Below are 25,040 nucleotides of genomic sequence, written 5' to 3'. Positions count from 1 at the left end.
GGATACATTTGTTATATAGCTCTTGAAATGACATTAGCTCCTTAAAGCTTTTCTGGGCCCAATCTTATGTTCATTAAGTTATACAATTATATTTTTGCAATAAATTTGTTTGTTTGCCTGTTTGGTGCCAGTCCCGGGACTTGAACTCATGGCCTGGATGCTATCACTGAGCTTTTTTTGCTTACATCTAGTGCTTTTCCATTTGAACCACAGCACTACTTCTGTTTTTTTTTTTTTTTTCTAGTTTATTGGAGATAAATAGTCTGAAGGATTTTCGTGCCTGGGGCTGGCTGTGAACCATGATCCTCAAGTCTTAGCCTTCTGAGTAGCAAGGATTACAGGAATGAGCTATGATTCACAGTTGAATAATTTATTTTTTTTTAGATTTGATTATTAGTGCAAAGGTTAAATAAAAGAAGCCACAGATGTTTCTTGTGAATATCGTTGCAATTATTTCAATTGAGATTAAAAAGGAACAAACAGGTAATTTTGCAGTAATAGTTAGAATAGTTAGAATATTTGGCACTCAGGGTTAATTAACTTTATCATGGTCTCCACACAACTACAGGTGGCAAAGTTATTTTCATTCACAATATTAAGATGGAATAAAACAATATTTTTCAAGCTAAGCAGGATGGCACATGCATGTTGATCTAATTACTCATGAGAATAAAGTAGAGGAATGTTTTTGTGACTAACTCAAGACTAGGAAAAACTTTTTTAAACAAAATTTTTCAGAAAACATATGAATAATATACAAATAATATACTATGCATATATAACATATGTATGCATAGTATAAATATGTATTGCCATTAATACAAGATATTGTACACTTCTGTACTTGTGACAGAATAATGATTTCCCAAAGAGATCATATTCTAATTCTTAAACTCTATGAATATATTATCTCAAATAGCAGATATCAATAAATTAACCATCTATAGAATGAGGGATTTACCTGATTAAGAGATTTTAAGAGACTAGAATTGCAAATAAGATATTTAATAGAATAGAGAGGAAGAAAGAGAAAGGAGAGAGAGGAGTAGGAAGAGGAGGGAAGGACAGGATGGGGATACGGAGGAGAGAGATTAGAAGAGAAGAATAGAATATAAGGGTAAGGAAAAGATAAAAACCTACTTGCTGGTGTTAAGATTAAGGAAGAGCTACAGATTGAGAAATACTAGGGACTTAGAGAACATGTAAAAGTCAAAGAAAATTATCCTAGACATCTTTTAGTTATTACAAATGAGGGAGACCATGCAGCCTAAGTTTTGTTGGGTCTGGCTTTCTTTGCTTAATGTAATCTTTTTCAAGTCTTTCCATTTCCTTACAAATGGGACAAATGCCATTCTTTCTGATAGAAGCATAGATTTCCATATATACCACATTTTCTTTTTAATTTATATTTATTTTATTGTAAAGGTGATGTACAGAGGGTTTAGTTACATGAGTAAGGTAATGAGTACATTTCTTGTCAAACAGTGTTACCCCCTCCTTCATTTTCCCACATTCCCTCCACCCTCCCCAATTTGCAAAGTTCCCTATGGTATTCTTAGCAGAGGATCTCAATAGCTCAATAGCTATGTGCATATATGAGCATACATATGATGCTTATTGAAATGAACTCTGAGAATTGGAAACAAGAGGTTTTTCTAGTGTATTGTTTGCAGTTATTTCTTTTCTCTTTCTTTCTCCTGCCCCCTAATTTGGTTTATTCCCTATTGTCACTGTTTTTGATTTCTGTAACCTTTGTCTTGTATATAAGTTTGTCTGATTTGGGGAAGAAGGGAAGGGGAAATCAAAGAAATTGTGGGACAAAGGGTGAACTAATGCAACAGTGATACTCACTAGACACTATGTTGGAAATGAACTTTACAACTTGTTGGGGAGGAGAGTGGGGAAATGGGAGAAAATGAGGGAGGCGTCAACACTGTTCAAAAAGAAATGTATCGTTACTTATGTAACTGTACCCCCTTTGTACATCACCTTTAAATAAAAATTTAAAAATAAGTTAAAAAAGAATGCCAAGGATAAATTTTTAGAAGCCATAGAAAGAGCACAGCTCAACAAGAATATCAAAGGTAATAATTTGGTATTGATACTGTGAGATGATAAAACTAGGTATTGTGGCTAAGAACTTAGTTCATAGCAATTGGTTATAGCAGCAACAGGAAATTCATTTTATAGCATGAGAAAATAACTAACATTTTAATTTGAACAATACATCTTTTAAGAAGAGAAGAAAGCACTCATTAGCTATTCATCATAGTAAATAATTTTAAATACTTATTCAAAAGAGATCATATGATCATGTTTAAATCGTTAAACTACAATTATCAATATGTTTCCCTGATAATTTAATTTTACTTTTGAAAAATTTTTCTCAAATGAACAAAAGTTATACAGAATTAGAAAGTTGGACACACTATTACAAAAGTATCATTTCTTAAAAATTACAAAATGTACAATTCTATTCATATCTTTGACTTTTCATGTCATTTCCATAAAATTCATATTGTATTCTATTATATTTGGTAACATCATCTAAAATTAATTATGATTCAAAGTAACCTGGAATGGTATTGAGAAAATTTGAAGATGCTAATTTGTAAAATACAACACATTTCAGCATTTATATTGTAGAGTTAAAAATATTTGAAATCATTGTAGAAGTACAAGAAATTTAAAAAGATCTGTGTTTTTAGCACAAAAATGTGCAAGTATAAACCAGCCCACATATATTTGGGATCTATTATGTTTTGCATTTTTTTTTCAAATTAATTTCCAAGTAGCATCTGATGTTTGTAAGAGAATAAAAATGAACACTTAAAGTTAATAAAAAGCAAAAAATGATTTGTTAGAACTTTTTTACTACTAAAAGGTATTTTGAAGCAGGAATATTCTGTCTCTAATTATATTAGACTTGACAGTACATTGTGATAATTGATGCTATTACTGTTCTTAAATCCTCCACACAACGTGCAACCTTTATTCCTGCACCAATGAGCATTCTGGTAACTTGGCCTTTTTTTATCCATGTCATGTATAAATTCAAAAAAAAAACTTCACAATTAATTTTAAGTATGATATCATAAATACACGAAATGATTGCATTTTCACTAAGATGATCCTAGAAAAATACCTTTCAAAATGTGTAATATTATTCTTACATTCTCACAAGTCTCAGATTTGCAGTTCTACTTGTTTATTAATGGAGTGCTCAAACCATCACATTCTCCAGAGGTGGATCAGGTATGGTCCTTTGTCTTAGTAAGAATTAAATTCTTACATTTTAGCTGTTTCACCTCTTGTTAAAAATTTGTAGTGTACAACTTATCCCTGCTATTTCATCCTCCTAAGTACTGCGGTACACCACTGTACTTGGTTAAGTCCCTTTTTGCTAAAATTATAAAATAGGCTTATGCTACTTTACTACTCTTTAAATAGTAAACGTGGAGTAATTTGCCAAATAATGCATGAGATAGATTCCCAGATTTTATCTATGTAGTCCAACAAATTACATGGAGAAATATGCTCAGACATGCTTAGAGTTATGAGGGATAGAAGCAGGAACTTTCTAGGCTCTCATTCCCTCATTCTCTTATTTGCGAAGCTGGAAGAAAATGTGTTCACTTATCAATGTTGATTTTGAAAGGAGTGACTCTTATGTATCGCTCCTGGCATCCTCTGCTAGTTTGTGTTGTCTGGATGATGACAGAGATTATGGTACATTTTATGTTATTACCATTATGGTTAATACACAATGTATCTGTTCTCTGTGGGGCCTTAATTATTATTTACTAAAAAATAAATTTTCCATCTGGAGATATGATAGTGCAACAAGATTTATAAATAAGAAAATAAATCACTTCTAGAACTACACATAAGGATGGCATATTACATTATTAAATGTGATGACTTCATTAGGTAAATAAAATGAGTATTATTGTTTATTTGAATTATATAAGAATTCAAAAATGAGAAACTAAGTTCAGTAAGTAGTAAATCTTATTTAGAAAGTATGTCTGTGAACTTTAGTTCATATAGCAGATGTTATTTATTATTGAGAGTTACACAATAGCACTCATCAAAATTTCTCAGGAGTTTTTACTTACACCTTAATATAAACTATAATTGAGTTTCTTATTTGTTCTCTTATTTTGTCACTATACTCTGCCCACATTCTGACTCTTTTAATAATACTGTCTTGCTCTGAGAGAAGATTGGCTAAAAATTAACCAGTAATGTATTTTACAAATCTCAAAAGGTAACAGGAAGACTTCACTTCTGAGGACCATTTTCAAATGAAAGACTGTTCTGAGTTCTTTGTAAATCATTTGTCAAAATCAAGCAATCAGCAATTTTTTATCTCTCCTTATCCTAATACCATTAAAAGCTATAACTTAATTTATCTATTTTACTTATTTTACCAATGAAGTTATACATCTTGTAGCTAAGATTCCTGGCCAGAGGCCTGACTCTTGAGATACTAACATCTCAGTTATAGCCATTGCCCCATTAGGCCAAATAAAGGGACAGGCAGTGGTGAAGGGAAAGAAACCGATTCTTAGTATGTGGGTAGGCATGTGACAGGAAGTGACAAGGCAAGCGTTTGTGCTCATTTTTAGGGTACAAAGTTGAGCTTTATGTTTAAATAGAGGAAGAATTGGTGCAGGGAAGAGAGACATGCTGAAGTAGAGTTCCAGGCAAAGTGTGATTCCAACAAAACTGTTATTAATATCATCACTTCAGAAAAATAATGTGGTTCCCCTCAGATATGTATTCAAATGTTTCTTTTTTATTTTATGCGATTGTTTTTAATGCATTTATAAGATTATTTCTTTGTTGCTTTGTATGTCCCTCCCCCACAGTATAACCCCTGTTTTCACTGTATTTGATGTCGGTACAATTTGTGGAGGGGAAGGGGAAAAATAAGTCGTTTAAATAGGGATACAGGTGGACCCATTGCAACAATGAGAAGTACAAGTCGTTATGTCGAAAATGAACTTTACAACTTTGGTGGGGGGGGGCGGGGAGGATTGGGGGGGAGGCGGGGGGGGGGGGAATTGGAAGATATGGGAAGGGGAAACAAAGGAGGAGGCTACAATGCTTGATAAGAAATGTACTCATTATCTTGCCCATATAATTGTAAACCCTCTGTAAAGTATTTTCAGAATTAAAAAAAAGTTAAAAAAATTAAAAAAAGAAAAATAATGTGGTTCCAATGATATGATCATTTATTACTAATCATGCAATACTAATATAATTATTATGATAATAATAATAATAATTTTACCACTGGTAGAAACTTGAACTCAAAACCTTGTGCTTTCTACGTACTTGGGCTGGGACTCTATCATTTGAGCAGCATCTCTAGTCTAATTTTCACTGCTCAAATTGGAGAAATTGGAAATTAAGTCTCACAGACATTTTTCTTTTTTTCTTTGGCCTGGGATGGCTTTGATCTGCTCTCATCCACTTGAGTAGCTAGGATTGCTGACATGAACCACCAGCACCTGGGTCAGGGTCATTGTAATCTTCATCTGGGGAACATTATGCTCTGTGGAGCTGCTCAGTTCATTTCCTTGAGAATAGTTTCCATCCCTTGTTGTAAAGACAGTGTCTATCAGCCCTGGTCTTCATGGAACCCAAGGTGACTGACTGCAAGAGGAAGACTCACTATAAAGGGAACAGAATTAAAGTGATACATTTTAATTAAAGTTAAAATGAAAGGAATTCCAGGTTTTCATTCTGTTAAGTGCCTTTTAGAAACATAGTAACAGATATGTAAACACTATTTTATTAACATAACACTTTATTGGGTAAAATAGTGGATCCATCATGTAAGTTTTCTTTCTTTTATATTTTTATTATCTTTAAGTAGTTGTCCATAGAAGTTGCCATTCAATAAAGCAGTTTATGACTACAATGCATCTTGATCAAAGTCAGCCATTTTAACATTCTCACTTATTCTTTGCAACCCATCCTTTCTCACACTCTTCTTAATTGTGTATGATACACAGATTTTGTTTTTTGTTTTTTGTTTGTTTGTTTTTTTGGTCGGTCTTGGTGCCTGAACTCTGGGTCTGTGTGCTGTCCCTCAGCTCTTCAGCTCAATAGCACTCTGCCATTGAGCCACAGCGCCACTTCTGGCTTTTTCTGCTTATGTGGGGCTGAGGAATTGAACCCAGGGCCTCATGCATGCAAGGCAAGCGCTCTACCACTAGCCAAATTCCCAGTCCCCAGATTGAATTTTTAACTATATTTACCCTTCTTCTTCACTTCATTCACATACTTCTCCCCCGCTGACCCCATCCCTACTTTCAAGGTCCTATTTGCTGGTGTTTATTTTGTTGAAGTAGGATTTTGCCATTATAAGGATTTATGCTGTTTGAATTCTCCCCTGAATCTACCTTACTACAGTTAATATATTTGTATACCCTTGCATATCCCACCCAGAGTATTTACGTATGTTTTTATAAATGAATTCTAGCTTCTATTTCTTCTAATTTTAAGCTGACTTATATCGACAACGTGAGAAAAGAAAACAAATTATTACAACTATAAGCTTGAAGATAGAGATTTTTTTCCAATTTATCTGTAGAAATCGGATCAACTCAGTTTTTCTGGAGAAAGCTTAGTTATTATGAAATATATTCATGGATAGAGGAAAAGTCACTTGTATGAGCTATTTATGGAAGTTGACTTACTCCTGTATTTAGTTGGAATTTTTGTTATGTCAATTGGTGTGATATAACATATAGTATATTTATATTTCTATTTAAATAATTAAAAAATAAGTCAACAGTTCAAAATAACCTAACATCCATAAAGACCGTCCTAGAACTTCAGTGTATTTGTTAATAAAATTGCAAACTGATTAGAATAACACTTAGATATTACCAGTAATATGTGATCCAAAGGATGTTTTAGTTCTTGATTTCTTATTTTTGTTGTCAAATAATGCTGAATTTAAATATATTACATTTTATAAGTCTAGTGCTATTGGCTGATACTTGTAATTTTAGCTCTCGGGAGGCAGAAATTTGAGGACTTCAGGATTGTAATTCAAAGTTAACATAAGGCAAAGTCTGTGAGATTCTCCAATTAACCAGCAAAAAGTCAGAAGTGAGGTATAGCCCAAGTGGTTGTACTCAAGAGCCTTGGAAATAGAGCCAAAGATAATGAGAGGCCCTGAGTTCAAGATCTAGTTACACATTTAATATTTTTAATAAATCTATTTTTGAATCTTCCTCATTTGGACACATTAAAGCAAACTCAAAGGAATGAAAATTAAATCCTTCATTTGTAGACACTGAAATACATTTTTTATATATCTTTTACTTAGTTAGCTTCTTTTCCTCTTTAATTTGATGGTAGTAAATTCCTAGCTTTGATGAGTCACATCATATTCATTCAAAACACAGGATAACAAAAATGGATTTGGATTCAGCACGTTATGTGACTCTTTACTTTCTCATAGGACTTCATGAAAGAAGTTTGATCTAGAAACAGACATTTCACACTTCACTCCCCTGAATAGAAACACGTGTCAGGCAGTAATTTGTGATTTCCCACTTCATACTTCTGCTAGAGATGTGCCTTCATGAATTATTTATATTTGTTTAGTCATTAGGAAGTACGATGACACACAGTTGTAATACATGAATGCCTTGACTTACCACAGACTGGCAAATAGCACGGCCATCTAAGTTTGTCAACTGGTTATTATTTGCCTTTCCTCTTTTTATTTCCTAATCATTCCAAGGATTATTACTTATACATTGCTTTTACTTTGTTTTAAGATTTTCATTAGTTAAAAGCCAATAATGAAACATGCCTTCAGATGTCAGAAAAATATATTATTTTCCCAACAATAATAAATGGGCGAAACTTTACACAAAATTTAGATCATTTCCAGAAATTCGATAGGATTTTGAATTAATATCTTCAGGAGCTGTAATCCTTCAGGAAAATCTCATCTTTTTTTTTTTAATTAATATTATTTTATTTTATTTGAGAACATACTGTACAGAGGGGCTACAATTACATGGGCAGGATAATGCATACATTTCTTACCAAGCATTGCAGCCTCCTCCTTTGTTTACCCTTCACCTCCCTTCCCAGCCTCCCCCCTCCCCCCACCCAATTATACCCCCCTCCCCCCCCCACCGACATTGTAAAGCTGGTTTTGACATGACATTTTGTACTTCTCATTGTTGCAACAGGTCCACCTGAATCCTTAAACGACTTGTTTGCCCCCATCTCCTCCACATGTTATACTGACATCAAATATAGTGAAAGCGGGGGTTACGCTGTGGGGGAGGGACATACAAAGCAACAAAGAAATAATCTTATAAATGCGTTAGAAACATATGCATGAAAGAAACGAAAACATTAAAATACATATTTAAGGGTTCATTTTCCTAACATCACATTAAGGAAAATCTCATCTTTACCAATATTCTAAAGAAGTGTGATTAGAAAGAGAGGTGCTTCCATTCTTTGCTTTTATCCCTGTTCAGATCTTGAGATGTTACTGCAAAGCCTTATTTGTGTTTGTGAAGTAAATTAACACAGAAAATAGCCTGACTCCTTTAGAATGGAAAATGAGAAACAAGTTTTAAAAATATACATGATCCCCCAATCTTTTTTTCTCTCCCTGAATCCTTGCCTGCTCATTCAGGGGCCGGTCCCTCACTCTTAGTGGGGTGATTACTGCCCAAAGTATGCAGGGAAATCACCAAATGACTCAGATATAAGCTATTTAATTAGGAAAGCTCTGTTTACACAAAAATTCCTAAGTGGAGCCATCAACAATGATGTGGAGGTAAATGCTAAATAAGCATAAGCTGCTTTAATTAAGTTTTGAGTGACATTAAATTTCTTTCACAGTTTTCCTGACAGCAGCAATGTTATTTTAATGTGGCATTTACTGTGTGGTATATGTTTTGAGTTGTAGATGTTTTTACTCATTATAATAAGTTAACTGAATTTTCTTATTTCATTCAAAATGATATTTTCAAAAGAGCTGTAGGTGAGGTAAAAGCAAAAAGCAAATCACAGCAGTTTCATTAAGAAATATTTAGAAAATGTCTGAATTTCTATAATCTTGCTACTTAATTCACCATAGGTGATAATCTATTTATCTGAACAGGGAGCCTTTCTATTTAATGGAAATTTTGGCTGCTTTGCCTGTACTCTGACTCTCCATATTAAAAGCCTTCTTGTTTTCCTTATTTCAAAGATTGAATGAATATTACATGTTGGGGACTAAGCAAGCACACTGTATTGTTTATGAACGAATGGGAAAAGAAGGAAGGAAGGAAGGAAGGAAGGAAGGAAGGAAGGAAGGAAGGAAGGAAGGAAGGAAGGAAGGAAGGAAGGAAGGAAGGGAGGGAGGGAAGGAGGGAGGGAGGGATTTGTTGTGTGTCTGGGTCTCTTTTAAGAAAATTTTGGCCTGTGCCAAGGAGTCCTAGGGTTTCTCCTATTCCATCCTGTAATGTTTTCAGAGTGTCTGCTTTGACGAGGTCTTTGATCCATTTGGAGTTGATTCTGATGCAGGGTGATATATAAGGATCTAGCTATACGTTTCTACCAGTGATTAATCCATTTTGCCAGCACCATTTACTGAAGAGGCTGTCTTTCTTCCAGTCTATTTTTTATCTCGAAGATTAGATGGCTATAGGTCTGTGGGTTCATTTCTGGGTTTTCAATTCTATTCCATTGGTCCTGAGGTCTGTTCTTGTGCCATACCAAGCTGTTTTGATTACTATGGCTTTATAGTAGAGTTGGAAATTTGGTATTGATATTCCTCCAGCAGTGTTATTTCCGTTGAGGAGCGTTTTTGCTATTCGGGGTCTTTTGTTGTTGCATATGAATTTTTGGATTGCCTCTTGTATTTCATTGAAGAATGAGGTTGGAATATTGATAGGTATTGCATTGAATTCGTAGATAACCTTGGGAAGTATAACCATTTTCATGATGTTGATCCTTCCAATCCAGGGGCATGAGAGGTTTTTCCACTTTCTAAGTTCTGTTTTGATTTCCTTTTTCAGGTTTTTAAAGTTTTCATCATAGAGGTCCTTCACTTTTTGGTTAATTCCTAGGTGTTTTATTTTTTGTGGGGCTATTATGAATGGAGTTAATTTCCTGATTTCAGCCATGCTTTTCTCATTGTTGGCATACAGAAAAGCCATTGATTTTTGAGGGTTAATTTTATACCCTGCTACTTTGTCAAAGTTTTGAATCAGCTTGAGTAATTTGGGAGTGGCATCCGTGGTATTCTTTAAATACAAGATCATGTCATCTGCAAAGAGGGAGATTTTTACTTCATCTTTCCCTATTTGGATCACTTTTATGTTTGCATCTTGTCATATTGCTGTAGCTAGGCATTCTAATACTAGATTGAAGAGAAGTGGAGAGTGGACATTGTTGTCTCATTCCTGAGTTAAGAGGAAATGACTTTAGTTTTTCACCATTAAGTATAATGCTGGCTGTAGGTTTGTCATATACAGCATTTATTGTATAGAGGAATGTCCATGGATTCCTAGTTTTTCCAGAGCTTTCATTATAAAGGGGTATGGATCTTGTCAAAAGCTTTTTTTTTGTGTCTATTGAGATAACTATGTGGTTCTTATACTTGTTCTTGTTGATGTGATGAATTATATTAATTGATTTGTATATATTGAACCAGCTTTGCATCCCTGAAATGAATCCTGTTTGATCGTGGTGTATGTTTTATTGGATGAATTGTTGAAACTGATTGGCCAAAATTTTGTTGAGAAGTTTTGCATCAGTGTTCATCAAATGGGTCTATAGTTCTCGTTTTTTGGTGAGTCCCTACCTGGTTTTAGGATGAGGGTTATGATGGCTTCATAGAAAGAGTTCAGTAGTGAACTTTCTCTTTCAATTTCATTGAAGAGTTGGAGGAGTATTGGTGTGAGCTCTGTGTTGAAGACCTTGTATAATTCCACTGTAAATCCATCTGGTCCTGAGTTTTTCTTAGTTGGGAGGTCTCTTATTGCTGTTTCTATTTCAATGCTTGATATGGGCTTGTTAAGATGGTTTAACTCAAGTTGGTCTAGTTTCAGCATGTCGCTATTTGCTAGGAAAAGGTCCATTTCTGCCAAGTTCTCAAACTTACTAACATAAAGATTTGAGAAGTATTCCCTTACAATGTTCTGAATCTTGGTTGTTTCTGTGGTGATGTTTCCAATCTCATCTCTGTGTTTGTTTGGGTATGTTCTCTTCATTTTCTGATAAGATTTGCTAAGGGTCTGTCAATTTTGTTAATTTTTTAGAAGAACCAATTCTTTGTTTTGTTGATTCTTTCTATGGTTTTTTGAATATTAATTCATTTAATTCTGATTTAATTTTAATGATTTCTTTGCTCGACTCTTTCAAGGAGTTTCAGTGGTCTCATTAAATTGTTGATTTAAGATCTCTCCAATTCGTTGATGTAGGAAGTCAGAGCTATAAACTTGCCTCTGAGTACTGCCTTTGCTGTGTCCCAGAGAAGCTGGTAATTTGTCTGTCCATTTTTGTTGAATATCATGAACATTTGAATTTTCTTTCTAATCTCTTCCTTGACCTATTGGTGGTTCAACAGTGTGTTTTTCAGGACTTCCTTTGGTGGCTTTTGATGTTGAGTTCTAATTTTATTCCCTTGTGGTTTGAATGAATGCAAGGTATACCTTCAATGTTTCTGAATTTGGACAGGTGTGCTTTGTGACCTAAAATGTGGTCTAGTTTGGAAAGTGTTCTGTGTGCTGCTGAGAAAAATGTGTATTCTAATACTGCTGGTGAAATATTCGGTAGATGTCTATTAAATCTAGTTGATCTATGCAGTTGTTTAGATCTGCAGTTTCTCTGTTGAGTTTTTGTCGAGTTGATCTATCTAGTGGGGATAATAGTGTATCAAAGTACCCAACAATTAATATTTTTGGGTCTGTGTGAGCTTTGAGGGAAATTAGTGTTTCTTGGATAAATTTGGGTGCTCCATTGTTTGGCAAGTAGATATTTAGAATTGCAATATCCTCCTGAAGGAGAGATCCCTTAATTAGTATGTAGAGACCTTCTTTATCTCTTCTCACTAATTTTAATTTGAAGTCTATTTTATCTGATATTAGGATTGCAACTCCTGCCTGTTAATGGGGGCCATTTGGTTGGTAGATTTTGTTTCAGCCTTTCACTTTGAAAATGTGTTTTTGTTTTTTTATGCACAAGATGTGACTCCTGAAGCAGCAGATGAAGGATCTTGCTTTTTAATCCAATTAGACAGTCTATGTCGCTTAATAGGAGAGGTAAATTCATTAATGTTGAGAGTTAGGACTGAAAAGTGTTTGGGAATTCCTGCCATTAACACCTTCCTGTGGGCTGCAGTAACTGGCTTCTTCCTATGGTTCTTGGATTCTCAGTTTGGGTGCGGTTTCTTGGCCTTTATTGTGGTCTTGTTGGTTTTGTATGTGCAGGACATCTTTAAGTATCTTTTGTAGGGCTGTTTTGGTGGAGATATATTGTTGCAGTTTTTCTTTGCTATGAAAGGTTTTTATTTGACTTTTGGTTATGAAGGAGAGTTTAGCTGGGTACAGTATTCTTGGTTGATATGTGTTTGTCTTTAGGGCATGACATCCATCATTCCAGGCTTTTCTTGCTTTATTTGTCTCTGCTGAGAAATTTGAGGTGATTCTAATTGGTTTCCCTTTATAAGTGATTGATGTTTTCTCCTTGACAGTTTTAAGGATCTTTTCCTTGGTCTGAATTGATCTTGTGCGGATTATAATGAGACGGTGGATATCCTGTTCTGGTCTGGTCTATTTGGGGTTCTAAAAGCTTCTTATTTCTGAATAGGCCTATCTTTTTCATGTTTGGGAAGTTCTCTGCTAGGATCCTGTTAAACAAATTTCCTAGACCATTAACTTCTGTCTCTAGGTGCTCCTCTACACCCATTATCCTCAGATTAAGCCTTCTGATTCTGTCTTCCAAACATTGAATAGATCTATGATATTTCTTGGATTTGTCTTGGATAGTTGTATGTTCTTTCTCTATAATATCTAGGCTGTCATCAATCCCTGAGATTTGATCTTCTGCATGGTCTAACCTAATGTCAAGACTTTCTACTTTGTTTTTTATTTCTTTTCCGTCTAATTGGTCAGCTTTGATGGCTTCAAATTCTTTGTTGGAGCTTTTTTTTTAGATCTTGTATGAACTTCTTTACTTCCTTAATTTGGTGATCAATGTTTATTCTCAAATCACTTAGTTGATTAGTTATGGTTTCCTTGGACTCCCATTCCTTCTGTCGGGCTCCATTCAGCATTCACTTTGTGGTCTTCCTGAATTCTTTCAGCTGATTGTTTGTCGATTCCATGAATGCCTCTATTGATCTCTGTCTATTTTTATCTCGCTCTCGTTATTCCCATATTGCTCTTTGATTAGCTTCCTCACGTTCACACAATTCGTGTAGTTCTCTTTGACTGTTCTCAGCCTGCTCATGCAATACATGTCTTTCTCTTTGACTATTCTCAGCCTGTTCACGCAATTCCTTTATTTCTCCTTTAGTGTTCTCAACCTGCTCACTCAATTCCTGTAGCAATCTTTGAATAGCTTCCTCATGCTCACGAGATTGCTGTATTAATCTTTGATTTGCCTCCTCTCTCTCCCTATCACGCTCACACTGACTCCTTTGAAGGTTTTCAATCTTTTCATTCACCATGTTTACCAATAGTGTTTGTAGAGCTTTTGGGAACTCTCCTTTGGTTTATTCATTAACTCTTCTGTCACCTGATTATCATGAGTGGGAGTTGAGATACCCAGACTTGCTATTTTTCTTTTGTTTTCCCAGCTTGTTCTGACCATTTGTTATGAATGTAACACCAATTTTATGCTAGAACACTATTTTAAGGCAGGCATCAACCAAAGTCCTGTAGTTGTAGAGTCAAAAGGGTGTAGATACAATCTAGTTCAACACATACAATCTATTCAGCATCAAACAACTATGGATTAATGGCCTAAGAAGGGCAAAGAAGGATTTGGCAAACCAGAAATTATTAGGTTTAGGCAGAAATGTGGGGGGAAAATAGGATCAGAGGGCTGTGGAGAGGTAAAAGGAGAGTGAATTTAACCAAGTCCTAATCTCAGAGAGGGAAATGGATTGGACAGAATGATAGGAGGGTGATTAAAAACAAAAACAAGAAAAATGAAAAAACAAAAATTTAAATTTAAAAATTGAAACACTTTGAAAATATGTAAGTTTAAGGAAATGATATTGAGAGAAGAACGATAGGATGAGAGCAGGGGAGAGATAGAAAGGAGACATGAAAAACTAAAAAATAAAAATTCTTAAAATTAGTTACATTAAAATTATATAGGTATAAAGGGATAATACTGCTATTAAAGAATTTAAGCCTAAGAGCTGTGAATTGAGTAATATATTTCTGGATTAAGTGTGTATCCACTTGGGTATAAAGTCTCATAATTGACGACAGGTGTATATCTGGGGATGAGCAGATCAGCAATTAAGTCACGCAAAAAAGAAAGAAAGAGAAAAAAATGAAAAGAATAATAAAAACAGAACAAAAAATCAGAAGAGATAAAAAAGCACACACACGTATACACCTAAAATAAAAATTATGAGAGAAAAAAAGATTAATAGAAAACAATTTAAAAAATCAAAATTAAAAATAGGTACAAAAAAGCTTTCTTTTTTTTTTTTTGGTGGTGGTGGGGGGGAGAATGGGAAGATCCTGTTTCTCCCCTGTGTCCATAACCAGTGTCTTAATGGAGTCTCTGGTCAGTTTGTGGTGTTTGCTTTTCCTGTGGCTTGATTGGTTTCTTAAGTCAGTTTGTTTGAGCAACCAGAAATAATTATTATAAATCAATAATACTTTTATAATAAAGTATGCATAGTGAGAGTAATCCTGTTAATAAGTCTCATGCAAGTTTTAGTTCATCAGAACATCCTTATCCATACTCAGCCTAAGGTAAAACATGTAAGAAAGGGTTATACCATTGACTATTGTGGAAATGATCTACCTTGACATTTGAATAATGTGACATTTCATTATTTTTATTCTCTAATGTTGCATACATGAAATGTACTACATCTTTATTTCTCATTATTTGATAAAGTATGAGACATAAAACTGGTACCCAAGGAGGAATATTTTTTGTTTGAGGCAGATGGCAGGGTTTACAAAACTAGAAATCAGCAAGAGAAGCATGTTTCCTCCTAGTTTTACTCACCATCCATTTCTAGAATTCCCAATTCATCATGTAATAAGTACTGTAATATTCATCATTATAGATGCATAAAATTGCTGGCCTTCAGCTTTTCAACTTTACTAAAATGAATGCATACATTTGTCTTCATTAGTTTAACATAATGCACAAAAATTGATGCAAATTATTCATGTTTCTGCAGGTCAACCCTGCCATTAAAATGCATTCTATTTTGTTTTTGTATAAGCAGGATAATTTTAAAATTATTGATGTGATTTTGCTAAGGATAAATTGAGATCTAATAATTTTCAGGAATTAAAATTTTTTTAAGTCAAATTATACCTGTAGAAGCTGTGCATTCCTGGGATAATTTTTAAAATCTAGATTGCGTGTCAGTGAAAACAGATGAGGGTCTCAATAAGTGTTGCCTACTCCACAAATACTCCCTACAGACTCTGGCATGCCAGAATCTAGAAAGCTTCCAAGGGGAATTTGATGAATTGAGAGCACCAGTGAAAACAGCCTTCATTAATATTATAAATTATGACCAAGTGGTATCCACACAATGAGGAAAGAGATAATTTACATAACATCAGGGCTAGTATGGATATCTTTTATACACAAAGACTAGATCATTTAATTCATTTAGTCCAAGGCTATGGATATAAACTCTGTTTAAAATTATCCCTGTCTGACTGTGCCAGACAGTCATCCTTCAGTTGATCAAGCTGACTAAGTACAATGAATCACTTTTACTAGAAACTCCAACAAATCGAGGTGTTAAGTTTATTCTTAGTATGCAGAGTATCCTTGGCCTTCATATTCAGATGAATTGTGGAAAATCCTTGTTTGTTTTTTTAAATACTAGGAAAATTTATGGCCCTACCCTGAGACTCACTGCCCTTCTCTTCAAATAGATATAGTAATGTCAACATACTCGAGTGGCAAGGAGAATAAGTTTATTACATTCAGAGCATTTGAGTAAGAACATATGTATGGCCAAAGATGATTCAGTTATGCCAAAATAAACATGTGCTTCAAACCATCTTCATGTTGTACGTGATAAACACATGCTGTCTTATCTGTCAATTTGAAGACAAAAAAGTACAATAATTCTAAAGGATTTTCTAATAATGTTTTCTAATAACTGATAGAATGCATTTGTGCTATTTGTACTTGAAAAAATACTGACAGTGGTTATGAAATGATCTCTTCACAAAAACATTTAACTGTGAAGTGATGAATATACTAATTAGCTATAAAAGTTATTCAAAAAATAAACTCCAAAATGTCATGTATACCACAAATACAAATATGCATGTCAATGTTTTTTTTTAAGTAAAAGTTTTAGAACAGAATGACTGTTGGGCTCTGGTGGCTCATGCCTGTAATCCTAGCTACTCAAGAGGTTGACATTTGAGGTCTGAGGTTCAAATCCAGCCCAGGCAGGAAAAGTCCATGAGACTATTACCTCCAATTAACTATCTACAACCAGAAGTGGAGCTGTGAGCCAAAATGGTAGAGTGCTAGCCTTGAACAAAAGAGCTCAGGGACAGTGCCCAGGTTCTTAATTCAAGCCCCACACTAAAAAATAAATGAAAATATGAGAATGGGAATTCAGTAATATAAAATGCAATCTGAAATTTAAATATTGCATTTGACTTAGCAATTCTTAGGATGGACCATATAGGTGCTTTGAAGGATAATAAAGCTCAGCCACCACTAAGAGAATGTGCATGGTTCTGATCTTTTTTTTTAATAAGTTTTTTTTTTCATTGTGAAAGTACTGTACAGAGGGGTTACAATTACATGAGTACATTTCTTATCAAGCATTGTTATCTCCTCTTTAGTTTCCACTTACCATCCCTGCCCTCCCAGCTTCCCCTCCCCACACCAAAGTTGTAAAGTTCTTTATTCAACATAACGATTTGTACATCTCATTGTTGCAATGGGTCCACCTGTGTCCATATTTACACATTTTGTTTTTTCCCTTCCCCTCCACAAATTATACCAACATCAAATACAGTGAAAACAAGGGTTATACCGTAGGGGAGGGGCATACAAAGCAACAAAAAAAATCACCCTATAAATATGTTAAAAACAATAGCAAGAAAATAAACCACTTGAGTCCTTACCTGTGGGTTCATTTCGCCTGACATCAACTTATCCAACCTTTTCTGCTTGTCTCATACTAGTTATTGCAAATAAGGGAAACCATGGGGCCTATGTTTCCTTGGGCATGGCTTACTTTACTTAATATAATTTTTTCCAAGTCTTCCAATTTCCTAACAAATGGGGCAATGTCCTTTTTTTCTGATGGAGGCATAGAATTCCATTGTGTGTATATAACACATTTTCCAGTTAGAATGGCTATAATCAAGAACTCTAATAACAACAGATGCTGGAGGGGATGCGGCCAGAAGAGAACCCTACTGCATTGTTGGTGGGAATGTAAACTTGTTCAACCACTTTGGAAAGCAGTATGGAGGTTCCTCAAAAGTTTCTAATCTTCTTAAAAGATTTTATCATGGAAAGAATGCTATCTTGGGGCTTGACCTCAGAACCTGATCACTGTCCCTGAGCATTTGTGCTAAAGGCTAGTGCTCTACCGCTTTGCATCATGATATCACTTCCTCTTTTCTGGTGGTTTATTGTACATAAGAGTCTCATGGACTTTCCTGTCTGGGCTGACTTTGAACAGGAATTCTCAGATCTCAACCTCCTGGGTAGCTAGGATTACAGATGTGAGCCACCAGTTCCCAGCTGTTCCAATTCTATTTCCTTATGAATGGTGCAGTATCATTTTTTTGAACAAATGAGTAAAATTCCATTGTGTATATACCACATTTTCTTGATGCATTCATCCCTTGAGGGGTTGATTTCCTGCCTGGGTTTGCTAGTTATTTTGGAAATAGTATCTAGCAAACTTTTCTATTCAAAATGCCTTTGATCTGCCACTTGCTGGTCTTGGCCTCTTGAGTTACTAGCATTATAGGCATGAATCCCCTATGCCTGGCTAGATTATTTTTGTACCTGTATTTTTTTATGGTACTGGGGTTTGAATTGAGGGGGTTGTACTTGCTAGTCCCTAATGCTTGAGTCATATACCCAATACCTTTTGGGATAAGGTCTAACCCTTCTTGGACCACATCCTTCTAATTTTACTTCCTGTCGGCAGATACACGTACCATGCTTACTTTTTTTTTCTGATGAGATGGGATATCACCAACATTTTATCTGGTTTGGCTTTAAACTGTGATCCTCTGAATCTCTGCATCTTCCGTAGTTACGATTCTAGGTGTGAGTCACCAGTTCCAGGATAGACTTCAGATAGAATATTTAGAGGCTGAATGCAGAACAAAAACCATGTAATTTTCTTTCTTTCAAAAATAGTTTCATTAGTTTTGGCATATGCATGGATTAAATAATTCTTATTACTTTTGCCTCTCAAAGTAATCTTCTAGAAACTTGGAAGCCAGGCATAAAGTCTTCACTTTGATACCAATTCTCATAGGATAAAGGTCTGTGAAACCATGGAGCAGGAGATGGAAATACAACTTGCTTGCTTTAGTACCACACCATGTGAATTCAAAGACAGGGAGAAGGATATAGGGATGAGACCAAGCAGAAAATCTAACAAGGAATCTCCTATTTCTGAGTGTGAGACCAAATGTAAGCAGTGGCTTACAATATGTAGAGATTATTATTTCTAAGGAAGTGAAAATTCAATTTGAAAGAATATTGGGGGTCATCAATAGATGCAATAAAATTTTATTTCCCTAAAAGTAACTATTATAACAACTACAAACATGAAGAATTGTGCACTGAAAGTCCCTAAGTTAGCACATGGTTCTTATAATTAAAGGATGTCTCAAATTAATCAACTGCATAATAATTGATGCAGTCACTTTACAGATACTAAATTTAAGAAGATTGTACAGTATATATAAATTGGCCTTTTTTCTATTTTGTCCTTAAATTGGAAGTTGGAAGTCTTAATCTTCTAATATGTTAAGCAAAATTGCAGCAAATATATACATATATAAATATATATATAATTTTTTATGATACTACTCAGGATCCTTTGATTAAGAAGTCACTCATAATGAAACCCAGATACATTTCCCCAAAGTGACAAAACACAGGTTCAGAAAATACTGGTGTATGAGTTTTAGAAGAGATATTGATGGAAAAAAGTCACCTCATTTCTTAATTACTTAATTTGCTTCTACTGTGGTTTGAACTCACAGCCTCAAGCTCTTGCTTGGTTTTTTCCTCTCCCAATTGGCACTATCACACTGACAATCCTGTATTTTTGGATGAATTGGAATAGTCTAGAGGACTTTTCTTACTGAGAGTGACTTCCAATCTTATCCCCACATCTTATCTTCCTAAGAAGCTCATATTATAGAGGCGAACCTCAAGCTTCCAGCTCCCTTGCTTATGTTTCATTGATCAAACCATGCAAAAATATGCTATGGAAAAGAAACTTTCATGAGTATGGATGGGAAATTGCCAGTATGGAAAGACTGATTTGGGCATGTCTCATTAAAGCACATTGTAGACAACATGCTGAACAATAGTAACAAAAAGCTTTCAATAAGTCTCAGAATTTAAAGCAATATGGCTTGCACTGGCTTGATTATTCCTATATTATGTAGACAGATTCAAGTAATGTTGCTACATGAAATTGTAACTTTGTACAGAGAATTTAAGTGGCATCATTAGAATGAATATATCAGTAAATGGTGTATAGCTGGGTTAAAATTTAGAATTAATTAGGTTACTACATGTGTGTTGCATTTTTTTTTGCTAGTCCTGGGCTTGAAGTCAGGGCCTGGGCACTGTCCCTGAGCTTCTTTTGCTCAAGGTTAGTACTCTACCCCTTGAGCCACAGCATCACTTCCAGCTTTTTCTGTTTAGGTGGTACAGAGTAATCTTACCCAGGGCTTCATGCATGCTAGGCAAGCACTCTACCACAGACCCATATTCCCAGCCCCATGTGCTGCATTCTTAAAGTAAATCACTTAAAATTGATAGGAGGGAGGGAAGAAAGGGGATGAAAAATAGGACAAAAGGGAGGAGAGCAGAGGAGGGAATGAAATTCAAGAAAGGGAATGGAGGGAAGGAATTAAAGGGAAAACAAAAGTAAATGGTGACAGAAAGAGTGAAAAGGAAAAGACAAGGATAGGGAAAGGGATAGAAATGCAAGAATAAAAGGATTAAGAGAAAGAAAAAGCAAGGGAGGAAGGAAACAACAAAGAAGGAAGGTAGGAAAAGGGAGAACAGTGGGACTGAAGAGAGAGAAGGAAGGGAAGAAGAGGAGGAATTGAGGAGGGAAGGTTCATTTTATGCTTTGGACCTTAAGCATTTGCCACATGAAAACACTTCAGTCAACTATACATGCCTTCTTTCTTCCTTCCATCCTTTCTCCCTCACCGCTTCCTTCCTTTCTTCTTTCCTTCCTTTCTCCATCCCTCCCTCCCTCCCTACTTTCTCTCCATTTTTCCTGTCTCTTTCATCTTTCTTTTCAAATTAGAACACTTTCTACCATGTAGACTGGATTTGTTAACTTGCAAAAACAGATAATTAGGAAAAATAATAGTTCACTACTATGCATATAGAATATGTTTAAATGATTAAATTCTCAGAAAAGGAAGAGTATAAGAAAAACTAAATGTCAGAGATTGCATAATGAAGACACTAGAGCTAAATTCGGCTTATTCTTTATTATTTTTTCCCAAATTGCATACTAGCTTGCATTTAAAATATACAGAATTTTCAAACCAATATCTCCAATGATCTCCCTAATAATGAAAACATATGGAACCTCTATTAAAGTTCTGAGGTTTAGTAAAACTGGAACTGGAATGCACCCCATCATCTCTGGACATTGCACCTTTCCACATACTTGTGTATATTTCTTCATTCACGGTGATTGTCTGCTCTCAGAGCATGTGAGGATCCACGTTAAGTTGCTTTAGTGCTGGTGATAGAAGACATATTGATAGTTCCCTCAGTTCTTTACCTGTTAGATCTACAGTATTCTGAGGGGAAAAAAACACCTTTTTCTTAAGGCAAGCATACAGTATTAGTCATTCGCTTCTCTAAATTTACCTTTAGTGCTGACAGTTTCTTGCTTGCTGGCTTATAGAATTGGTATAGAGAAAAATTTAACCTACATCTATCAAACTAACTAATGACTGATCACTTCATTAGGGCTAAGTGCATGGCTATTCACTCCACAAGGAGAATGAAAGATATCTTTGCTTTTTCATCTCAGATGTCCTTGAGCTTTCTCAATCTGATGAAATTATAGTCCACATTTGACTTCTGCTAGAATTGTATAGAAGACATAACAATTCATTGTTGAAACACCTTTCCTTAAAAAAAAAAAACCTTGAACTAAATAAATGATAGAAAGCTAAGTAAAACTTAAGTGATTTTCTGACATTGATTATGTGTATTGTTAAAAACTCAAAATTATGCATATTAATTTTAAATGTAAATTATGCATATTAATTTTAAATGTCTTGATAAGTGAAATATAAGCTACTATGTCCAAGAAAGTGTCCTGAGGTTTTCTAACCATGGTATATTTTAATATTCACAGTCATTACTGGTAACAGGAAGCTCAGCTGACACAAAAATAAGAGATGTTGTCATTTGCTAAGAAGTAAAGCTTTTAGTAGGTTGCTTGGTGCTTGCAAACATTGAATATTTTATTTGAAGATATTAGCACAAACATCCCAATGCAGCTAAGTAATTATGGTAATTTGACAATAATATATTATTCTTTCAATATTGGTCAGGAGACGGAAAAGAGCACTCACAACATACTTAACTGGATTGAGATTTTTTTCTACATTGTTTTTTTAGTTGGCCTATTACCCAACTAAAAAGTAACCACAATCTTTCTTACAATTGTGTTTACACAAAAATTCCTACATCTTTGTGTTACCCAGATGCAACCATTTGTTACAAATACTCTCACCACACTGTTTATTTCAGATACTGTGATTCTAACTGAAAAACCAAGACTAACAAACTAGTTTTACATAAAAGAAGCCCCCTTACAAATTGAATATTGTCTCCTGAGGACAAAAACAATAGTAATAACAGCTATTTGTAACTAGATGCCAGTGGTCACACCTTTAATCCTACTCAGGGAGGCTGCATTCTAAGCTTACCTGGCTAGTCTGAACTTTTGGTTCCCCAAATAACTGGCAAAGATCAGGACCAGAGGTGAGGATCAAGTAGTAGTGTACCAGGTGAACATTTAAGCCATGGTGAACATGAGGTCATGAGCTAAAACAAACAAACAAACAAACAAAACACCAAAGCCAAGAAGAATGCTTATTTGAGAATAAGACTTGACTATACTGACTTCAGATCTAGCCTGACCCATCTATTGAACTGTATTAACTTAGATACTGTAGATTACTGACTGTAGAAAAAAGCATGGTTCAACATGATAGACCTAATTTGTTGTGTTGTTACATCAGAAAGGCAAGATACATAAGATGGTTGCTTTTATATTAACAGAGGAATGCTATTAATCAGATATAATGTTCCTCTGAGTATGCACATAATTGCACAGAATTTGAAGAGATTGGTAGATGGATGGTTGGAGGGTAGATGGATGGATAACTAGATGGATTTGGTGATTGAATAGACACAGGGGTTATATATTTCATTCCATAGACATTCTAATGTAATCCTAGGGAATTTGTTACATCTAGACAGGAAAATAGTAGTGGATGAATTAGGGTGCTTATCAGGTGGAACTATGATCAGGAGAGAAAGAAAATATCCAGGAAAATATCTAAATTTGCAGAAATTGAGAAGGATGGGTGAATTCTTAGTGAGCATTAGTATTTGATACAAACCAGGCAAAAGAAATACCCTTAAAACGTTCAATTCTTGAAAGATAAAAATTGCAAGGCAGTTCTAATTACATGAAATGGGTTCTGCTCCTTTTTTTTAAAGCTGTGATATGTGTTTTACAGAGAGCAATGGCTTCTATCTTTTCTAATGAAGTAAGGATTGTGCTTTTCCAACAGGAAACTTACTTCATATGATTCTCCCTTTCTTTCAACTTATCTATTCTTGCCAAACAACATCTATAGATGCAGATATAATCACAGGCCACATTAAATAAAAGTTGAAATGTTTGGCATTTTCTGTAAGTAGGAAAACTTGCTGTGTAAATTTCTGCAGAAAAATAGAATATGACGTATAGTGTTCTAGCAAAGTCAATAAAACTTCAGATGCAGGTTATTTCTAGGTGGGAGAGGATAATAAGACTAATCTCTTGGGATAAATGTTAAACCATGCTTGCTATTTAATACTTTTCTATGCTTCTGGACATCTTATTACTAAAGATTACTTATGGTGTAGCTTCAAGTGCATAGGAAAACCCTCGCAAACAAATATTACATTTTATTCATATTGTTGCTTTCACTGACAATAATATTTTCTTAAAGCATATAATGACTAAAACAAACAAACAAAAAAAAAACTTCAGTGTCAATCCTAAGATCCATGAATTAGGTATTAGATCACCATTCCTATTTTTGAATATTTTACATCTTACATCTAAATAACCTGTGATGTTTTATCCACATAAATAGCAAATGGAGCCACAGATATCAGGAAAACATTAGTTATCTTTGAATTCAGCTTTTAACCATGACTACATTATATTATTTTATTTAATCTTGGAAAACCCATTTTCCTACACTATACCTTAAAATAGAAGGTTTTATTAGACTCTAGTTTTAGGTTATTTCATTGGGCTATATCTGGATATGAACAAATCTTCTTTGAGAATTTTTACTTAGTGAGTAGTCTAGGAACAACTGCTCTGAGGTGCCTGTCTTTAATGATTGAGACATTGTTTTTTCTTCAAGGCAACATTCCAGGTTACCCAACAAAATCAAGAAAGGCTGTCTAAACATCTTAGTACATTTCTGTTTTTCTGGCTGTTTTTTTTTTTTTTTCTGCTCAGTATTGGTACACTTCAAATCATTGGGGAAATCTCTGCTCTCCTCTCCTCATTTCAACCTTGACAAAGTCCATATATACATACTATATATATGACATTTTATTATGTTTGTGGTTATATACAGAAGTTATCATTAGGCAAATTCGTTTATAAATACATCTTGATCAATATAGATGTCACAGCCCTTCCATCATTCCCTCCCATCCCTTCCAAGCCAACTCTCCCCGCTTCATGCTTTTTTTAGTTTCATGGGCTATGCAACTGAATGTTATGACTGCATATATCAAACTTAACTCTCCTCCCTCCACACGTATCCAATCCCAATATATCTCTGTGTTCCATTTTCATATGTGTATAGAAAGTACGTCGACCCTATTCACCATCCTTCATCCTCTTGGTTAACTCTGCTTTATCCCAGCCAGCAAACGATTCCTCTAATTGGGGAATTCTGTTTTCCTGGAAATAGTTAACCTAAGCTCTCCTTTTCTAGGTTCTCCATATCGAGACAAAATCACCATAGCAATCCTTCAGCTGCAGGAGGAAGGCAAGCTGCACATGATGAAAGAGAAATGGTGGAGAGGCAATGGCTGTCCGGAGGAGGAAAGCAAGGAGGCCAGTGCCCTGGGGGTGCAGAATATCGGTGGCATCTTCATTGTTCTGGCAGCCGGCTTGGTGCTTTCAGTTTTTGTGGCAGTGGGAGAGTTTTTATACAAATCCAAAAAAAACGCTCAGTTAGAAAAGGTAAATATTACTTTCTTGCAATTTAAAAGACTTATTTTTGTTATGATAAAACACAAATGAAATGATGTGG

The 25,040-nt window shown here is 34.8% G+C and overlaps 1 protein-coding gene across 4 annotated transcripts in view; it reads left to right on the top strand.

The window, feature by feature from the left end:
• Nucleotides 1–25,040, top strand: part of Grik2 (glutamate ionotropic receptor kainate type subunit 2) — a 560,382-nt gene that overhangs the window by 521,087 nt on the left and 14,255 nt on the right. For all 4 annotated transcript variants that reach the window (XM_070011020.1, XM_070011019.1, XM_070011017.1 and 1 more), the window contains one exon: nucleotides 24,720–24,970. In XM_070011020.1, the coding sequence (XP_069867121.1) occupies nucleotides 24,720–24,970 (251 nt within the window). The remainder of the gene's footprint in view (nucleotides 1–24,719; nucleotides 24,971–25,040) is intronic.

Source organism: Dipodomys merriami, unplaced genomic scaffold, assembly GCF_024711535.1.
Source record: "Dipodomys merriami isolate MVZ:Mamm:240054 unplaced genomic scaffold, mDipMer1.0.p SCAF_8, whole genome shotgun sequence".
NCBI classification, from domain to species: Eukaryota; Metazoa; Chordata; class Mammalia; order Rodentia; family Heteromyidae; genus Dipodomys; species Dipodomys merriami.
The sequence above is the reverse complement of the archived record's forward strand: the minus strand, read 5'-3'. Positions and strand labels throughout refer to the sequence as shown.